General features: G+C 34.9%; 1 protein-coding gene across 1 annotated transcript; it reads right to left on the reverse strand.

Moving 5' to 3' along the window:
• Positions 1–2,218: 2,218 nt before the first annotated feature.
• On the reverse strand, positions 2,219–12,746 carry LOC130823810 (aspartic proteinase 36-like). Its single transcript, XM_057688597.1, has 12 exons — positions 12,375–12,746; positions 12,167–12,287; positions 9,410–9,837; positions 9,161–9,317; positions 8,010–8,092; positions 7,819–7,915; positions 7,558–7,627; positions 7,168–7,422; positions 3,782–3,906; positions 3,441–3,542; positions 3,245–3,342; positions 2,219–2,654 (listed from the first exon to the last, which is right to left on the reverse strand). Exons 1-12 carry the CDS (start codon positions 12,632–12,634, stop codon positions 2,477–2,479), a joined length of 1,974 nt encoding a protein of 657 aa, XP_057544580.1. The 5' UTR covers positions 12,635–12,746; the 3' UTR covers positions 2,219–2,476.
• Positions 12,747–13,467: the final 721 nt, after the last annotated feature.

Raw genomic sequence — 13,467 nt, forward strand, 5'->3', positions numbered from 1 at the left:
ATTTAATATTGAGACGCCTAATTTTTCGGGATCTTGTCTGGTCGAACATGTTGAACATGCTCGATGCAGCCCACTACTCCCACTTCCACAAGCATGACCACCATGAATTACCATTAATTAGGTAACTACCTCCACAATCCTACAACTGATTGCTATAAATACTTCTTCCATCTACAATATCAAGTTATGTAATTCTATTCTCTAACACCGATACATGTCCAAACAATCTATCATTATACTTATCCCATCCAATTACCTTTTCCGGTCTGGCTTAAGCGTCGGAGAGATTTTCCGAAAAATCAATCCCCGAAATAGTCTTTATTTGTGGTTAAAGGTATTCAATTTCTAGCAGTCAGATCGGCATTCATACTTAAACACACAGGTTTTCCATACTTGTAATCTCAAATTTGATAGTTTCTTAGCAGAAACAAAACTTTTGCCGAAACAATTTTTCATTCTTATTCTTATAAAAAAAAATATACCAAGGACATTACTATACATTATTAACAACCCATGGAAATCAATGGTGAAAGTCAGCCAGTCAACAACTAGCTCAGAACAGAATAGAGCACAACTGATGACTTCCACTAACCAGCTGACTTTGAGGACTTGTGCTAGAACGAGCCTAGACTCCTTAGGGGACTTTAAGAGTAGATTTGGAATCTTCACACTTGGATCTTCCTACCATGGTCCAAGGTTCCTCCTATCAATCATTAGAAGACCTCAAGATGAAAGGATGAAGGTCACCCAGTCAGCACTGGTGCGAAACAAAACAGAATAAGGATTATGGAATCTGTTGACCAGCACACCTTGTGAGTCTTGGCCTGAACGCATCGTCTAACCTATGGGACCACCAAGGGTAGAAATGGAATCTCAACACTAGGAGCTTGCTTCCAGGACTCTTAGTGGCCATCATTTACCTTTGAAAGTGCACAAGAAAGTTAGTGGAAGGTAGCTTGGTCAGTAACTTTCTGTCAGGATTTCAGAATGTTGTACTTATTTTGTCTTTTATGTTTTTAATGGGCACATGTTGTGCACGTGTTCCTTTATGACCGTTAATATTAGTTTGGCGTGTCATTAGCATCCTCATTGTATCTCCCTCGTCCCTCACGTCTATATATAGATGTCCTTAGCCTTATAAACATTCAACTTTGATATTTCAGAAAATAATATTCATTGGATTCATTCCTTAGTTTTCTCCTTGAGTGTGCATGAACATTCAACGATCTTGAGTAGTGCAAGATCATCACCTTTTGCAACTGAGAGTAGTCCTTTGTTGTATTAAGGGAATTGTTGGCCTTGGAGGATCAAAACTCCTAGTCTTTCAATTCAAGAACTATCCAGTTACATTTGTCCTGTTTGTGTGAAGATAAGTCATTGTTTAATTGTGTTTGGGGATTGTTGGCTATTACATTGCGTGGATTTGAATGTTGGTTTACATCTTCATATTGCATTGAAGATTTCCTCCCCAAATTCAATCCAGACATAAAACACATAATCTAAGGAGATATATTAAAAAGAGATGTACAACAAAACATAAAACGAAGACTGAATAAAGAACCTGGGGAAGAGGGCAGAAGCAAGAGCAGAATTGAGAATCTAACTCTTTTTAAACACGTTTCAAACATGATTTAGTAGTACTTCTACTTCCGGCTTCTCATTTTTTTCATTTAAATAGGTTCTTTTAGGCAAATGACTTAGACTTTTTTAGTTGTGACTCTTTAGATAGCTAGATAAGCTAGTTGCTTGAAAGGGTATTTTGTTAAATTAAATATACACGTTTGGATGTTTATAAGAGAAAGATTACCAACATTCCAAAAGCAATTTAAAAAACTAAATGTGTTTAAAACAGATTCGAAGATTCAATATGCACCTAACATTGAAATCAAATCCAATTAATTTTGAACTTGCTCAACTAAATTTTTCTAGAATGAGAAAGAAATCTAAACCATATATTATAAAAAACATTTCAACGTAAAAAGCAACATGAAACTTTTTTTTGAAAATTGTATAATGACATCTACCATTATAATTTTTTGATTTTTCTTTCTTGATTGAAATTTTATCTTATTGACATTTTATATATAAATAAGTTAGAGCAAATTATATTTAGATATTTCAACAGATTTAGTGAGCAAGGTTGAAAAACTTAAACTAATTTACTATTTCAAATCAGGTTTTAAAAATAAATAAATACCATATAAAGCACAATTCAAAATTCAAAACGCAATCAAAGTTTTGCAAGTTGGAGACTAAAGATTTCATTACCAGTAAAAGAAACTAAGAATTCATCTACAAAATTAAGACTCGCAAAATAGTCTACAATTCTATGTAGATATTTTGTGTAATCAATAACACTTCCCTTGTAAATTAAGCCAAATAACGTATTTTCTTTTAATTGTGTAAGAATAATATTGATAAAAGCAAATTCTTGTTAGAATAATAGCAGAAGAATTATCTGAATTATTTGTTCTGTTCACAATGGCTGGAGTTCTTGCTCAAGAACAACAGTCTCACTTTCAACTGGCTTGTACTCTATGGTTGTTTGTTGCCTCCATTTCCGAATGAACAAAATTCCGTAAACAGATAACCCAATCATCAATGCAACAAGAAACGCCATTACTACCACCACGTAATGTTGTTGCCACCAGGTCCTGCGCCATTCCAGAAGAATAAACATTATTGGCTAACACAAAAACCTTTATTGCCCGGACTCTTCACTTTACTACAAGTACGGATTCCTAGCGCAAGACATAATTAAACACTACAGTGTGGTCTGGCATGAGTATGAGTCTAAGTAACATCTGACAGAAACTACATATACAAACTTGAGCGGAAGAAAGAAGAATTATTGCAACTCCTAGCAGTGAGCTCAAAGGCCAACTACAAAACCCGAAGATAGGGAAATCTTTTTCCATTTTAGTACTCAACTAGCTAGATCATGTGAATGAAATGCTTCAACGCACAATGGAGATAAGTATATTACGATCGACACCCAGAAATACTTCACAGCTAAAAAATCACAGGAAAAACAAGTGGATAACTACGTATATTACAGAATGCAAATTCAAGTGGTAGTGATGATAGTGTATCGCATAGTTCAAATTTATTGGTGTAGAGTGCAGATATAGGTACATACTACATACATACAAACTGGATATTGAGTGTACAGAGACGAATACATACAGGGAACACAAAACCATCAAATCAGAGGAGGTTCTGAAAACTAAGAGAGTGATTTTACCGTTTTACAGGGGGCTCCACCTTCCAACTAACCAACTTATAACTGCCAAAGGTGTCTGGAAGTTGAACTTGATGTTCTGCTAAATGGGAAATTATATGCTGCATAAAGAGTAATAAAGTTAAAGATCGATTTAACAGAAGAAATGTATGTTAAGGCTTCCATCGCTATTAAAAAAACTTCATCATGGACAACTGACCATCGCAGTCGAATTTGCAATATACTTGGCAGTGCTTTCAGGACAGATACGCAATGTTATCATGGAACCATTTCCAGAGGAAGTTAAATTTAGCAATTGAACCTGAAGAAACGAAAAGATCTGTGATTTGCCTAATTGATTGAGTTGAAAATACAAGATTCTATTTGCATTCTAAAAAATCATCTTGTACTCCCAGTATGAAAGCACGAGTTGAAAATTGTGCTACCTCGTGACTGAAAACTCAAAGATGTTTAATAACCTGAGAGAAGATTTTCTTGAAGAGTAGAACAGAAAATCTTCGCTCCTTCTATAACATCGTATATTGGTAAAAATTAACTTACCTGTGAAGTATTGAGTCCCAGCTCTTGAGCAATGAGGCCCAAGAGCTCTGATACATGAGACTTCAAGTCTAAGTCCTTGATGCTCAAAGACATATCAATTGTTATAAATCCAACTTTTATCACTCCTGAGAATGTTGTCAAAGAAATAGAAATCTCAGCAGACATTATATACAACTATAAACGAAAAAGAATTTTTTCGTAATGGATCATGACTGTCTGGTACCACAGAATAATGCACTATGCACATAAGTGACATAACCGCATTTACATCAAGTTAACCACTAAAAAATAATGCACTGTGCACACAAGTGACAGACACCTTTGACTACATGTCGAAGATGTATTAATTGAGGGAAAATAGGACTACAAAGGCAATCAAAACCATAGATAAATGCAATATATAAAGTTCACCACTAAAAAATAATGGAAATATTGTCGAGAATAATGCCATCTTTACCGATTTTCCTATAGTATTCCCAACTTCTAATTCACCATAAATTATCCGAACTTCGGGGTGTGTTTGCTATGAGTGAACTAGGGTTACCAATAACCTCAATAGCACGTTAATTTGCAAAAAAAAAAAAGATAAATTATTAAAATATAAAAACAGATAATATAAAAAATTAAAGAAAATAAACCCTAAACACTCCTCACATTTTCGCCACTACCACAACTAGCAAACAGCAGCAGATCCCTCCCCCAATGTGGCCCCAAACCCAACACCTCCCCACAATGGCCCCAAGCTCAGCCCCCTAACCCAGCAACCCCCCTCCCAAGATATTTTGGACCCCTAAGGGTCTAGACCCGACCCGACCCGTCTTAATTTAAGGGTCTAGATCCACCTATTTTGAACCCTAAGAGTCTGGGTCGAATATGGATCCATGACCTTAGGAACTAGGTTCCGAATCCACATTTCTGAGACCCAAATTCAACCCATAGACCCTTTTGCATCTAATTTTTTAAAAAATTATATATTAGCTATTATGTGTATTTAATTGTTTGATTTGGAACTTTATTATTTCTAGAATATTGCGTGACTTAGAACTTTTTCCGTTTATGTAATTTGAAATGTGGTCGTTAAATCTGCACTTTAAAAATCAAGACTATAAGAATATTTTGTTTTAAGAGCTTAAATGTTGAAAAGCTTTATATATTTGGTCACTCAACTAGTATTAAGTATTATAAGATCCTTGTTAGTTGAAAATGCTTAAATAATTTTATATAAATGGAAAAAAATTGTATAATATATTTTTTAAAGTTTTTCAAAAATAAAAAAAAAAAAAATTGGAACCAAATCTAGATCTAGACCTTGGACCAGGTGGGTCCAAATTTTCCAACCCTGTAGATGGGGTTTGCATCCAATAAAAAATAGGTTCTTGATTAGGGTTTAGTTGGAACCGACTAGCCACAACCCCCACCTCTTTCCAAGCACCCTCACCTCTACTCTGCCCCATTGAACAACCACCCCTATCAAATCCCTCCTCCGGGTTATCCCCACCAAACAGCCTGTTAAAGTGATGATGATGAATTAGTGGTGTTGTTAGGTTGAAGATAAAGAAGAGAGAGAAAATAATGGTGATTGGTGGCAGTAAGGGAGGGGGGTTGGTGGTAATAGGGAACGAGAGGGGTGGTGGTGGGTTCAATTAAGGGTAATGTCGAGTGTTGAAAACGGTTGTGGGGAAAGGTGAAGTTGATAACAGGGAGTGTTGCTGGTAGCCGCTAAAGAAGGAGTGTTGTTGGTGTTGGGGGCTGAAGTGATGTCCGCAACCAAGGGGTTGGGGAAGGGTGTCGGTAGTGGGGAAAGAGGTTAGGTGGGGGTGGATTTAGGTATGGGTATTTTTTTTTCTTTTGTATTTTATATTATCTTTTTTTGTTCAAATTACCAACAATAGTAGGTTAGTTTACGAGTTTGGATGTTAGATGCAAATACGCCCCAAAGTTCGGAATACTCATGCTTAATCAAAAGGGTAAAATTACAAAAAGATTGGATTCAATTTTTCCAAAAATAATTGCATGGCTACATAGACAGATCAATTAAAATATATCTTTCCCAGAACCAACATATTTTTTCTCAAATAAGAATATAAGTGACGAAAAGGCCTTGGAACCATTAGTACCCCAACGGTTTTGTATAGGGTACGAGTATAGGAATAAGAATAATACAACCTAAAGTGACTTGGTATTGATTGGCACAGGATAAATTGTGAATAGAAATAAATTTAATAACAAAAGATTGATTTTCTTACTTTAAAAAATTAGTTATTAGTCAGTTTTCTATGTTTTACTATTTGATTTCCTCCCATATCTCTCCTTTAACCTGTATATGGAGGTCAAAAAATCTTTACACTGTATCGATAGAGAGAAATAAAGGGAAAGGAAGGGGACGAATATGGAAGGATAAAAAATCCCTTCTTTTGATAACAAAAAGGGAGGGGATGGATTTGAAAGGGAGGAGTTTGGAGGGCAAGCATAGACAAATTTTTTTATGAATTTAATCTCTTCTAAATTGAAAGAATTGGAGGGAAAAGTGGAAAACACTTATCTTTTTTCCTTTTCCCTTCCCTTCCCTTCTAAACAAACATGGTGCATTGTCCCTCCTTATCCCTCCCCTTCCTTTCCCTTCGTTTCATTCCTTTTCTTTCCTTTCTTTTATCTCCCAATTTGCTATCCAAACATAGTAAACAAGATAAAATGAAGGTGACGACACCTTGAGCAATTTGGTTGACTTATGTTGCTTTTTGCTGGTGATCTAGGACAGAACCCAGAGGTCATGACATGGGGCTACGCCCATGTTCTTACTTTTATGCTTGAAACCCTCTAGCTCAAACAAATTGAACTTCTTTCATGCCAATATGAAAGCATATTCTTAGTCACTAATGTCAATGGAACGTAAAATAGAAACCCACTTCCCCTTTTCAATGTTTGTGGTCTCCTTGATATTGGTGACCTTGAAAAGCAACAAAAGCTATTCGAGGTCAGGCCAAATGCATCACTTCAGAGAAAGAAATGCAGGGAGGTGCAGTTAGATGACACAAACAGATTGTTATGTATTGACCCTTGATAGAAAATATCGCTTGAATCTTCACAAAAACAAGAAGCGCACACGAATTTCTTTCGAAAACATCAGAAAAAGAAAGAAGTCCCCTGTAGTTTATATTATATCCCACTTCTTGACACCATCCAGCTATCAAACACTTAGTTAAGTAACCTTCTAGTAATTAATATGGCGCTGCATGTACTTTTAGTCACAGGCCAGTTACAGCTGAAAATTTTCTGTAATCCAAACAGAGAATGATGTCTTGGCATTCAAATAAACAATTTCAGGAAATAAAAATTTTCAATCTCAAAATCACAAGAGAATAGAGATGGAAACTAAGTAAATATACCTGGAATGAAATAACTTGGTATTCCCGTAGGTGCTGATGCTGGAGAAAGTTGTGGAGCAAAAAACTCTCCAATTGATGATGTGGTAGTGGGACCAAAAGGTGTGTGTGTGAGTTCAGGTACCGGTGCTGGTGCTGGTGCTGGTGAACTGTCAGATACACGAAGTCTCTCCCATAACTCAGAACAATTAGTCTTCCAAAATCCAACTTTGGAGTGTTCACGGTCATATGTCACGAGAGTATTACGGACAACAATTCCTAAATTTTGAAGTTAAATGGAACTATAAAATCCTTTACAAATAAAGAAATTAAAAGTAAGCAAACTAAAAGAAAGAAAAAAAGAGAATACTCAGCGATCAAAAGATAAGATATTAGTCGAGCGCATTTTGGTACCTCCTAAGAGAGTTGTGGCATCTCCATTCTGGAAAACTCCAAGACAATATGCGCCAGGTACCTTTGAATGCTGGATGAAGAATTAAATAGAGGTGAGCAAGAAAAATATTAATCTAGATCAGAAGCACAACTATGTAATATTTAAACCTCTAATTCATCATGAAGTAATAGATTGCAAAGAATTTAGAGTTGTACAAATTTTTTGGAAAAAAAAGAAGATCAAAGCATGTAATAATATTAGAGAATTGAAAAAAAAATCACCTTGAATAGATAGTTTTCTGGTGATAATGAATACTTTTGACCATTCTCAAAGACCATATCAACTGTAGGGAATGATTTTGAAATTTCAGAAATGTTGCTGTTGGAACAATAAAAGCATGTCAATAATAATAGAGAATCGAACAAAAATCAGCAATTAAGTCAGCCTGCAAACCATTGATGCTGAACACTACCTTCCAGCACCAGAAAAGCAAATATCTTTATAATTGGGGTCAGGTCCACGTATTTGCTTCAGACCGTGGAGCTCATTACCTATCTGCATATCCAGAAATGTTATTTTGCATAATTTCCAGAAAAATGTAATAACATATGGTAATGGAGGACATAACATTTTATTACCTCAATGTTATTAGGAGGCAACCTAGGGGTTTGGAGGGTCGAACGTATGCAATCTTACCCTTGTAAAAACCAAAGAGATTGTTTATGACTAACCATTGATAGTAAACACCATCCGAACATAAATAAATAATTGCACATGATTAAATGACCCAATATACTATAGTCCACTATGATCCAAAAATAAAGATTTATAATCTTTGGCTCATCAAGAGTAGACACTTAATTTTGAAATGTATCTCAACATTTGATGTTACAAGAACCAAATAGTTAAAATTTCCATCTATGCTAATTATTCTTTAACTCATTGAGGATAGAAACTTAATTTTGAAATGAATCTCAACAACCAAATATTTAAAAATGCCATCTATGGCAAAAGAAAATAGAAGAAAAGGGGAGATCAGAACAAAGAGTACAAGGTTACCCAGTTTGTATAAGATACAAAAGTAACAAATGGAATATAAACACATAGTTTAGAGCATCATCAATGAATCAAATATCTCTAAGACCCCATTTGTTTGACGTTTTTGTGTTGGCATTTGAGATGCAAAACACCTTTGGAGTATTGTTTTGTAGAGTTTGTTTAATTTATTAAGGGTATTCATTGAGCCTTATATTTGGACAAAATGTTTACTCGCATATTTGGGATTTTTTCGTGTTGTATTATTAATGATATTTTTAAAATTTAGTAGCACCTGTCGCCTTCGCCAATTTAGGTATAAATTAGCCCGGGGTATTACAATATCAATTTTATTCAGTTCCATGTCTAAATCTAAACATATTCTATGCAGAAAGATAGCGAAAACAACCACAGAATCTCCTCATTTTGTCCCGTATGAGAAAAGATTCATTAATAATAACAAAGTTTACAGTGCATTTACACATTGAAAGTCATTTACTTGTTTTCCCGTTTAGGTCAACTTAGCAATATCTAGTACCAGAAATACCAAAAGTTTAACACAGAAATATTTTAGAAACCAAATCTTACAGCATGGTTAAATGCCACAAATGCTGCTTCTGGTAAATAAGCATATGTTGTACCACTATCCAGAACAGTTCCATGTTTTCCATCAAAAACCTTTGAATCTATTGGCAGCTTCTTTCCACCAACATGTAACTCCTTTAGCTCGATATTGTAGTATGGACTGTTAACACCCAGAAACTAGAGTAAATGTGTCAGATGTCAAGGAAAATAGATAAGGATTTCAAATAAATAATCAATCCTTCCAATACATACCTGCGGTCTGGATCAGAGTGGGTAAAGACCATGTCAGAGGGGGCTGATACTGAACCAAGAATCATAGCACCCCCACCAACATCCATTCCTCCATAACAAAGTGAGAAGGAATCACTGATGACCCCTTTCTCAACAAGCTGGTCAACAATACTTAGATCACCCCGACCCAATCCCATTATACCATCAGCATGCTGACTGTACAGATCACCAGTTTCTGTAGTTTCACAACCGAAAACTGCATGCTGGGGGTGAAGTTCACTCTGATTTCCAAATGAAACGATATCTTCACCAAGAACGCCGCTACTGGAACTCATTTCAGCATATTGTCTCTCATAAATACATTGAGCATTTTCAGCGTCACAATTACAATCAGGATTACATTTGACAGGATGATATGTGCTGGAAAGGTCTGGTTGGAACTTTGGGTCCTATATATGAAACAAATTAAAAAAGCAAGAGAAAGAACCAGTGTAAAACTAAATGAGAAAGGAATCAGATGTATCCCCAACATCCATATATTTGCTTTTTCAACAATTTAACAGAAGCTCATTTTGTCATAATGAATCAAATGGAAACAACATCATTTCATAACCCCATGCCATTTTAATGACCAATGGCAAGAACTTATATGAAATAGAACACCAAGCATGTAACATGCAGTGGAACTCATAAAGCTATATACTCTTAAATCCTGAACAGTTTCTTTTACAAACCACTACTGTTAGATTCATCGGCGACTCAAATTCAAATTTCACCACCGTGACGAATCTCCAAATCAAGGGCAGAGCAAAGATTATGGGTGTCCTACTTTTTTGTAGCTTATTTCGAAATACGGAATTTATATAACGAATGACTAAAGAAAATTCAACTGATAAAATAATTAACACCAAAATGTATAATTACAGTCTAAAATGAAATATTTTACGTTGAATATTCGCTCATAAGCATCAATAACAAGAAACGGACACAGTTGATCTCAGAATCAAAGAATCTATTAAAAGTGAAAAATTAAGTATGAACTATGAACAACAAAACTTGATTATACAAAAATGCATCTTAAAACTAATTTGTTGGCCTGGCCCACTACCAGGATCCACATGAGCAGCTGATCCAGCCCCGGTTATTTGGGGGCCCAAAATATTGTGTTATTTTTAGAGTAAAGAAACTATTAGGTTTTTACAGTAGTAATTGCCGGCAAAAGATTGAATTCTCCTATGACGTGTCTTTTCTTCAACCCTGCTCCCCTAGAACAGACACCATAAGTCCCAAAAATAACTCCTCAACTTCTTATATTTTATTGGCTCGATCCCTTTTCTATAATCATGGATGCGTTTATTGAATTCCTTTCTTCCTCAAATTGGTACATTCTCTTCTTCAAGTTGATTTTGTACAATGGTGAAATTCAAGTGATATTTAATTTCTTTAATCTTCTCAATTGGTATAGACTAAATAGTTGTCACTACTATGAAGTTTTTCGGTCATGGTGAAGGTTGACAGAAGCGTATTATTAATATGTTAATGAATGAATTTGAATAAAGATTCTTGAAAATATAATTCTTTGATTCTAGAGGACTCAATTGTACTAAGATTGTTAAAAACTTAATTTAAAGCTGCATATTATTGACTATTGTGCATAACACTCGATGCAGGGAAGAAGAACAAATTGTCGTGAAAAACATTGAAAATTTGGTCAAATGGACTATAAATCAGTTTGTATTCTTTAATTCAATTTTAATTGAAAATTTGTTCTTTTGGATGATTAATTTCAAGTGATGAATCGGTAAGTTTGAAATTAAATTATGATTTTAAGAATTTGTAATTAAATACTCCCTCCTCTTCAACTCTATCTATCCCATTTGATTTTTCACTAATTTTTTAGGTGGTCAAATTAGGACCACATGGGAAGAAGAAAAAGTGTAGTATTTTTAAATTTGAAAGAGGTTAAGTGGGATTAGCAAGTGTAAAGATGTGAAAAGTTTAAGTTTCGAAAGGGTAAATTGGTAAATTTAATATACCTAAAATAAAAATAAGACATTTAGAGTAACTTTAACTCAATAAAGAAATAAGACACTTATGGTGAATAGGAGGGTGTAATAATTTATTAGTTTTAATAATGGGCGACAAATTCGTTTTTAATGGGCCTATATTTTCATTTTCGCTTAGTGCTTCTAAAATGTCTGAGACGACCCAGCTAATTTGGGGACCCTAAACAGTAGGGCATCCCGAATGTGGTTAGAACCACCCATGCTCCAAATGAAGCAGAGATCAATAAAGTCGATCACTTAGTCCATTCTCATCCAAGAAGCACCAGAAAGACTCAACATTCATATTATTAAACTTTGCACGAGCAGAAAAACTTGACTTGCATCATTGTGCATTTGTTTTCTCAAAAACAATAAAGTTCGACTAAAACTCTCAATGAAATATAAAGCATACTTGTGGAACACTAAACCAATAGACTGTAGTATGAAGAAAACTTTCACCAGATCCACCAACCAGCAACACAAATTACTATTACATCTTATTTTGATTACGTTTCTCCAAACAAAGTACAGACGTTTATCGATTAATGATGAGGCTAAAGCCAAACAAACTGCTAACAACTGTAATTATTAATTTACAAATTAATACAAGTGTTTCATGCTATTCACTGTAATTATTATACTCCAATCAACAATGACTAAATTCAAATTATCACGAAGTAACGAACATTTTTAACAAATAATCCAAAATATAAAAAAATTGCAAAAAAAATACCTGGTGATTTCCACACTGATCACAATCAGAGCAAGGAACATAAGTAACAGTACTTCCTGTATCAACAATCAACGCAAATTCTTGCGATGGAGTTCCTATATAAAGCCTCGTTGTATAATACCTAAATACAAAAAATTTAAACCTTAATTCATTGATTATGTAAAATAAAATTCAAAAAATCGAAACAAAATCAAAAAAATATGCATACCCGTTAGAAAGAAGATCGTCAAAGAGATTCATGCGAGCAGTTGGAGGAATGCGTTTAGCTTGAAGATGACGTCGAAATTCAGTGCTAGGGATTTTTTTGGAAGGAGAGAGAGGCAATAGAAGAGATTGACGGTGATTATTGGCGATGATTGAGGTAAAATCAACGGTGGAAATTGTTGGCGTGAAGAGAGAGCACAAGAGTGAGAGAAGGAAGGTGGAGGTTGTGGTTATGGCGTCGAATCGGACGCGTCGCTGAGTCATGGTGAGTTGAATAGATCGAATTGCCGGAGAGTGAGGAGATTTAGAACGACTCGTAAGGTTAGACTCTGTGGGAAAATGGAGAGGAGAAAATGTCAGGAAATCAACTAGAGATTTATTTTATTAAATGGAGTAAATGGCACTTAAAGTAAAGATAATTTGTCAATTATGTATTACTCCCTCTATCGCTAAAGAAAAAATATCTATAATAATTCAAATGTTGTCTTTATTTTTTTTATAATAATTTCATCTATTAATTAACAAAAAATAATCTCAATTTTTAAATAACTTAACTAAAATTGTTTTTGCTTTCAAAAATTTAACTTGTAATTCTAGGTTAACTCTTTTAAAATAAAGGAAATAAACAAATAAAAATAAAAATACAAAAAATTAAAAGTAAAATAAAAAAGAAAACCCACCCCCTCCTTCACCACCGTCCATCTCTGCCTGGTCACCTCTCTATCACCACAATCCATCTCTGTCTGGTCACCTCTCTATCACCACCGTCCACTCCTTCACATCATATCGCCACCAACCCTCCCTCCCCCCATATCCATAACCACTACTGAAACTCACACCCTTACCCCCATCCCCCACCTCAGCAAATCTCCCTTCCCCCACTTCTTGCTCCCTTTCTCTCTTCTTTGGCATATTGGGTGATTTTATTAGGTTAATTAGTGTTGCTTTAGGCGGCTTGATTTGGGAGATAAAAATGGTGTGGGTTGAAGGTGGTTCAAAATAGGGAGGGTCATTAGTTGAAAGTAGCACGATTAGGGCTTGGGGTTGGATTGTTAAGGGATTTTGGGGCTCTGCACATTTATGGGTGGGATTATAAT

The sequence above is a fragment of the Amaranthus tricolor genome, chromosome 9 (assembly GCF_026212465.1).
Source record: "Amaranthus tricolor cultivar Red isolate AtriRed21 chromosome 9, ASM2621246v1, whole genome shotgun sequence".
Taxonomy (NCBI): Eukaryota; Viridiplantae; Streptophyta; class Magnoliopsida; order Caryophyllales; family Amaranthaceae; genus Amaranthus; species Amaranthus tricolor.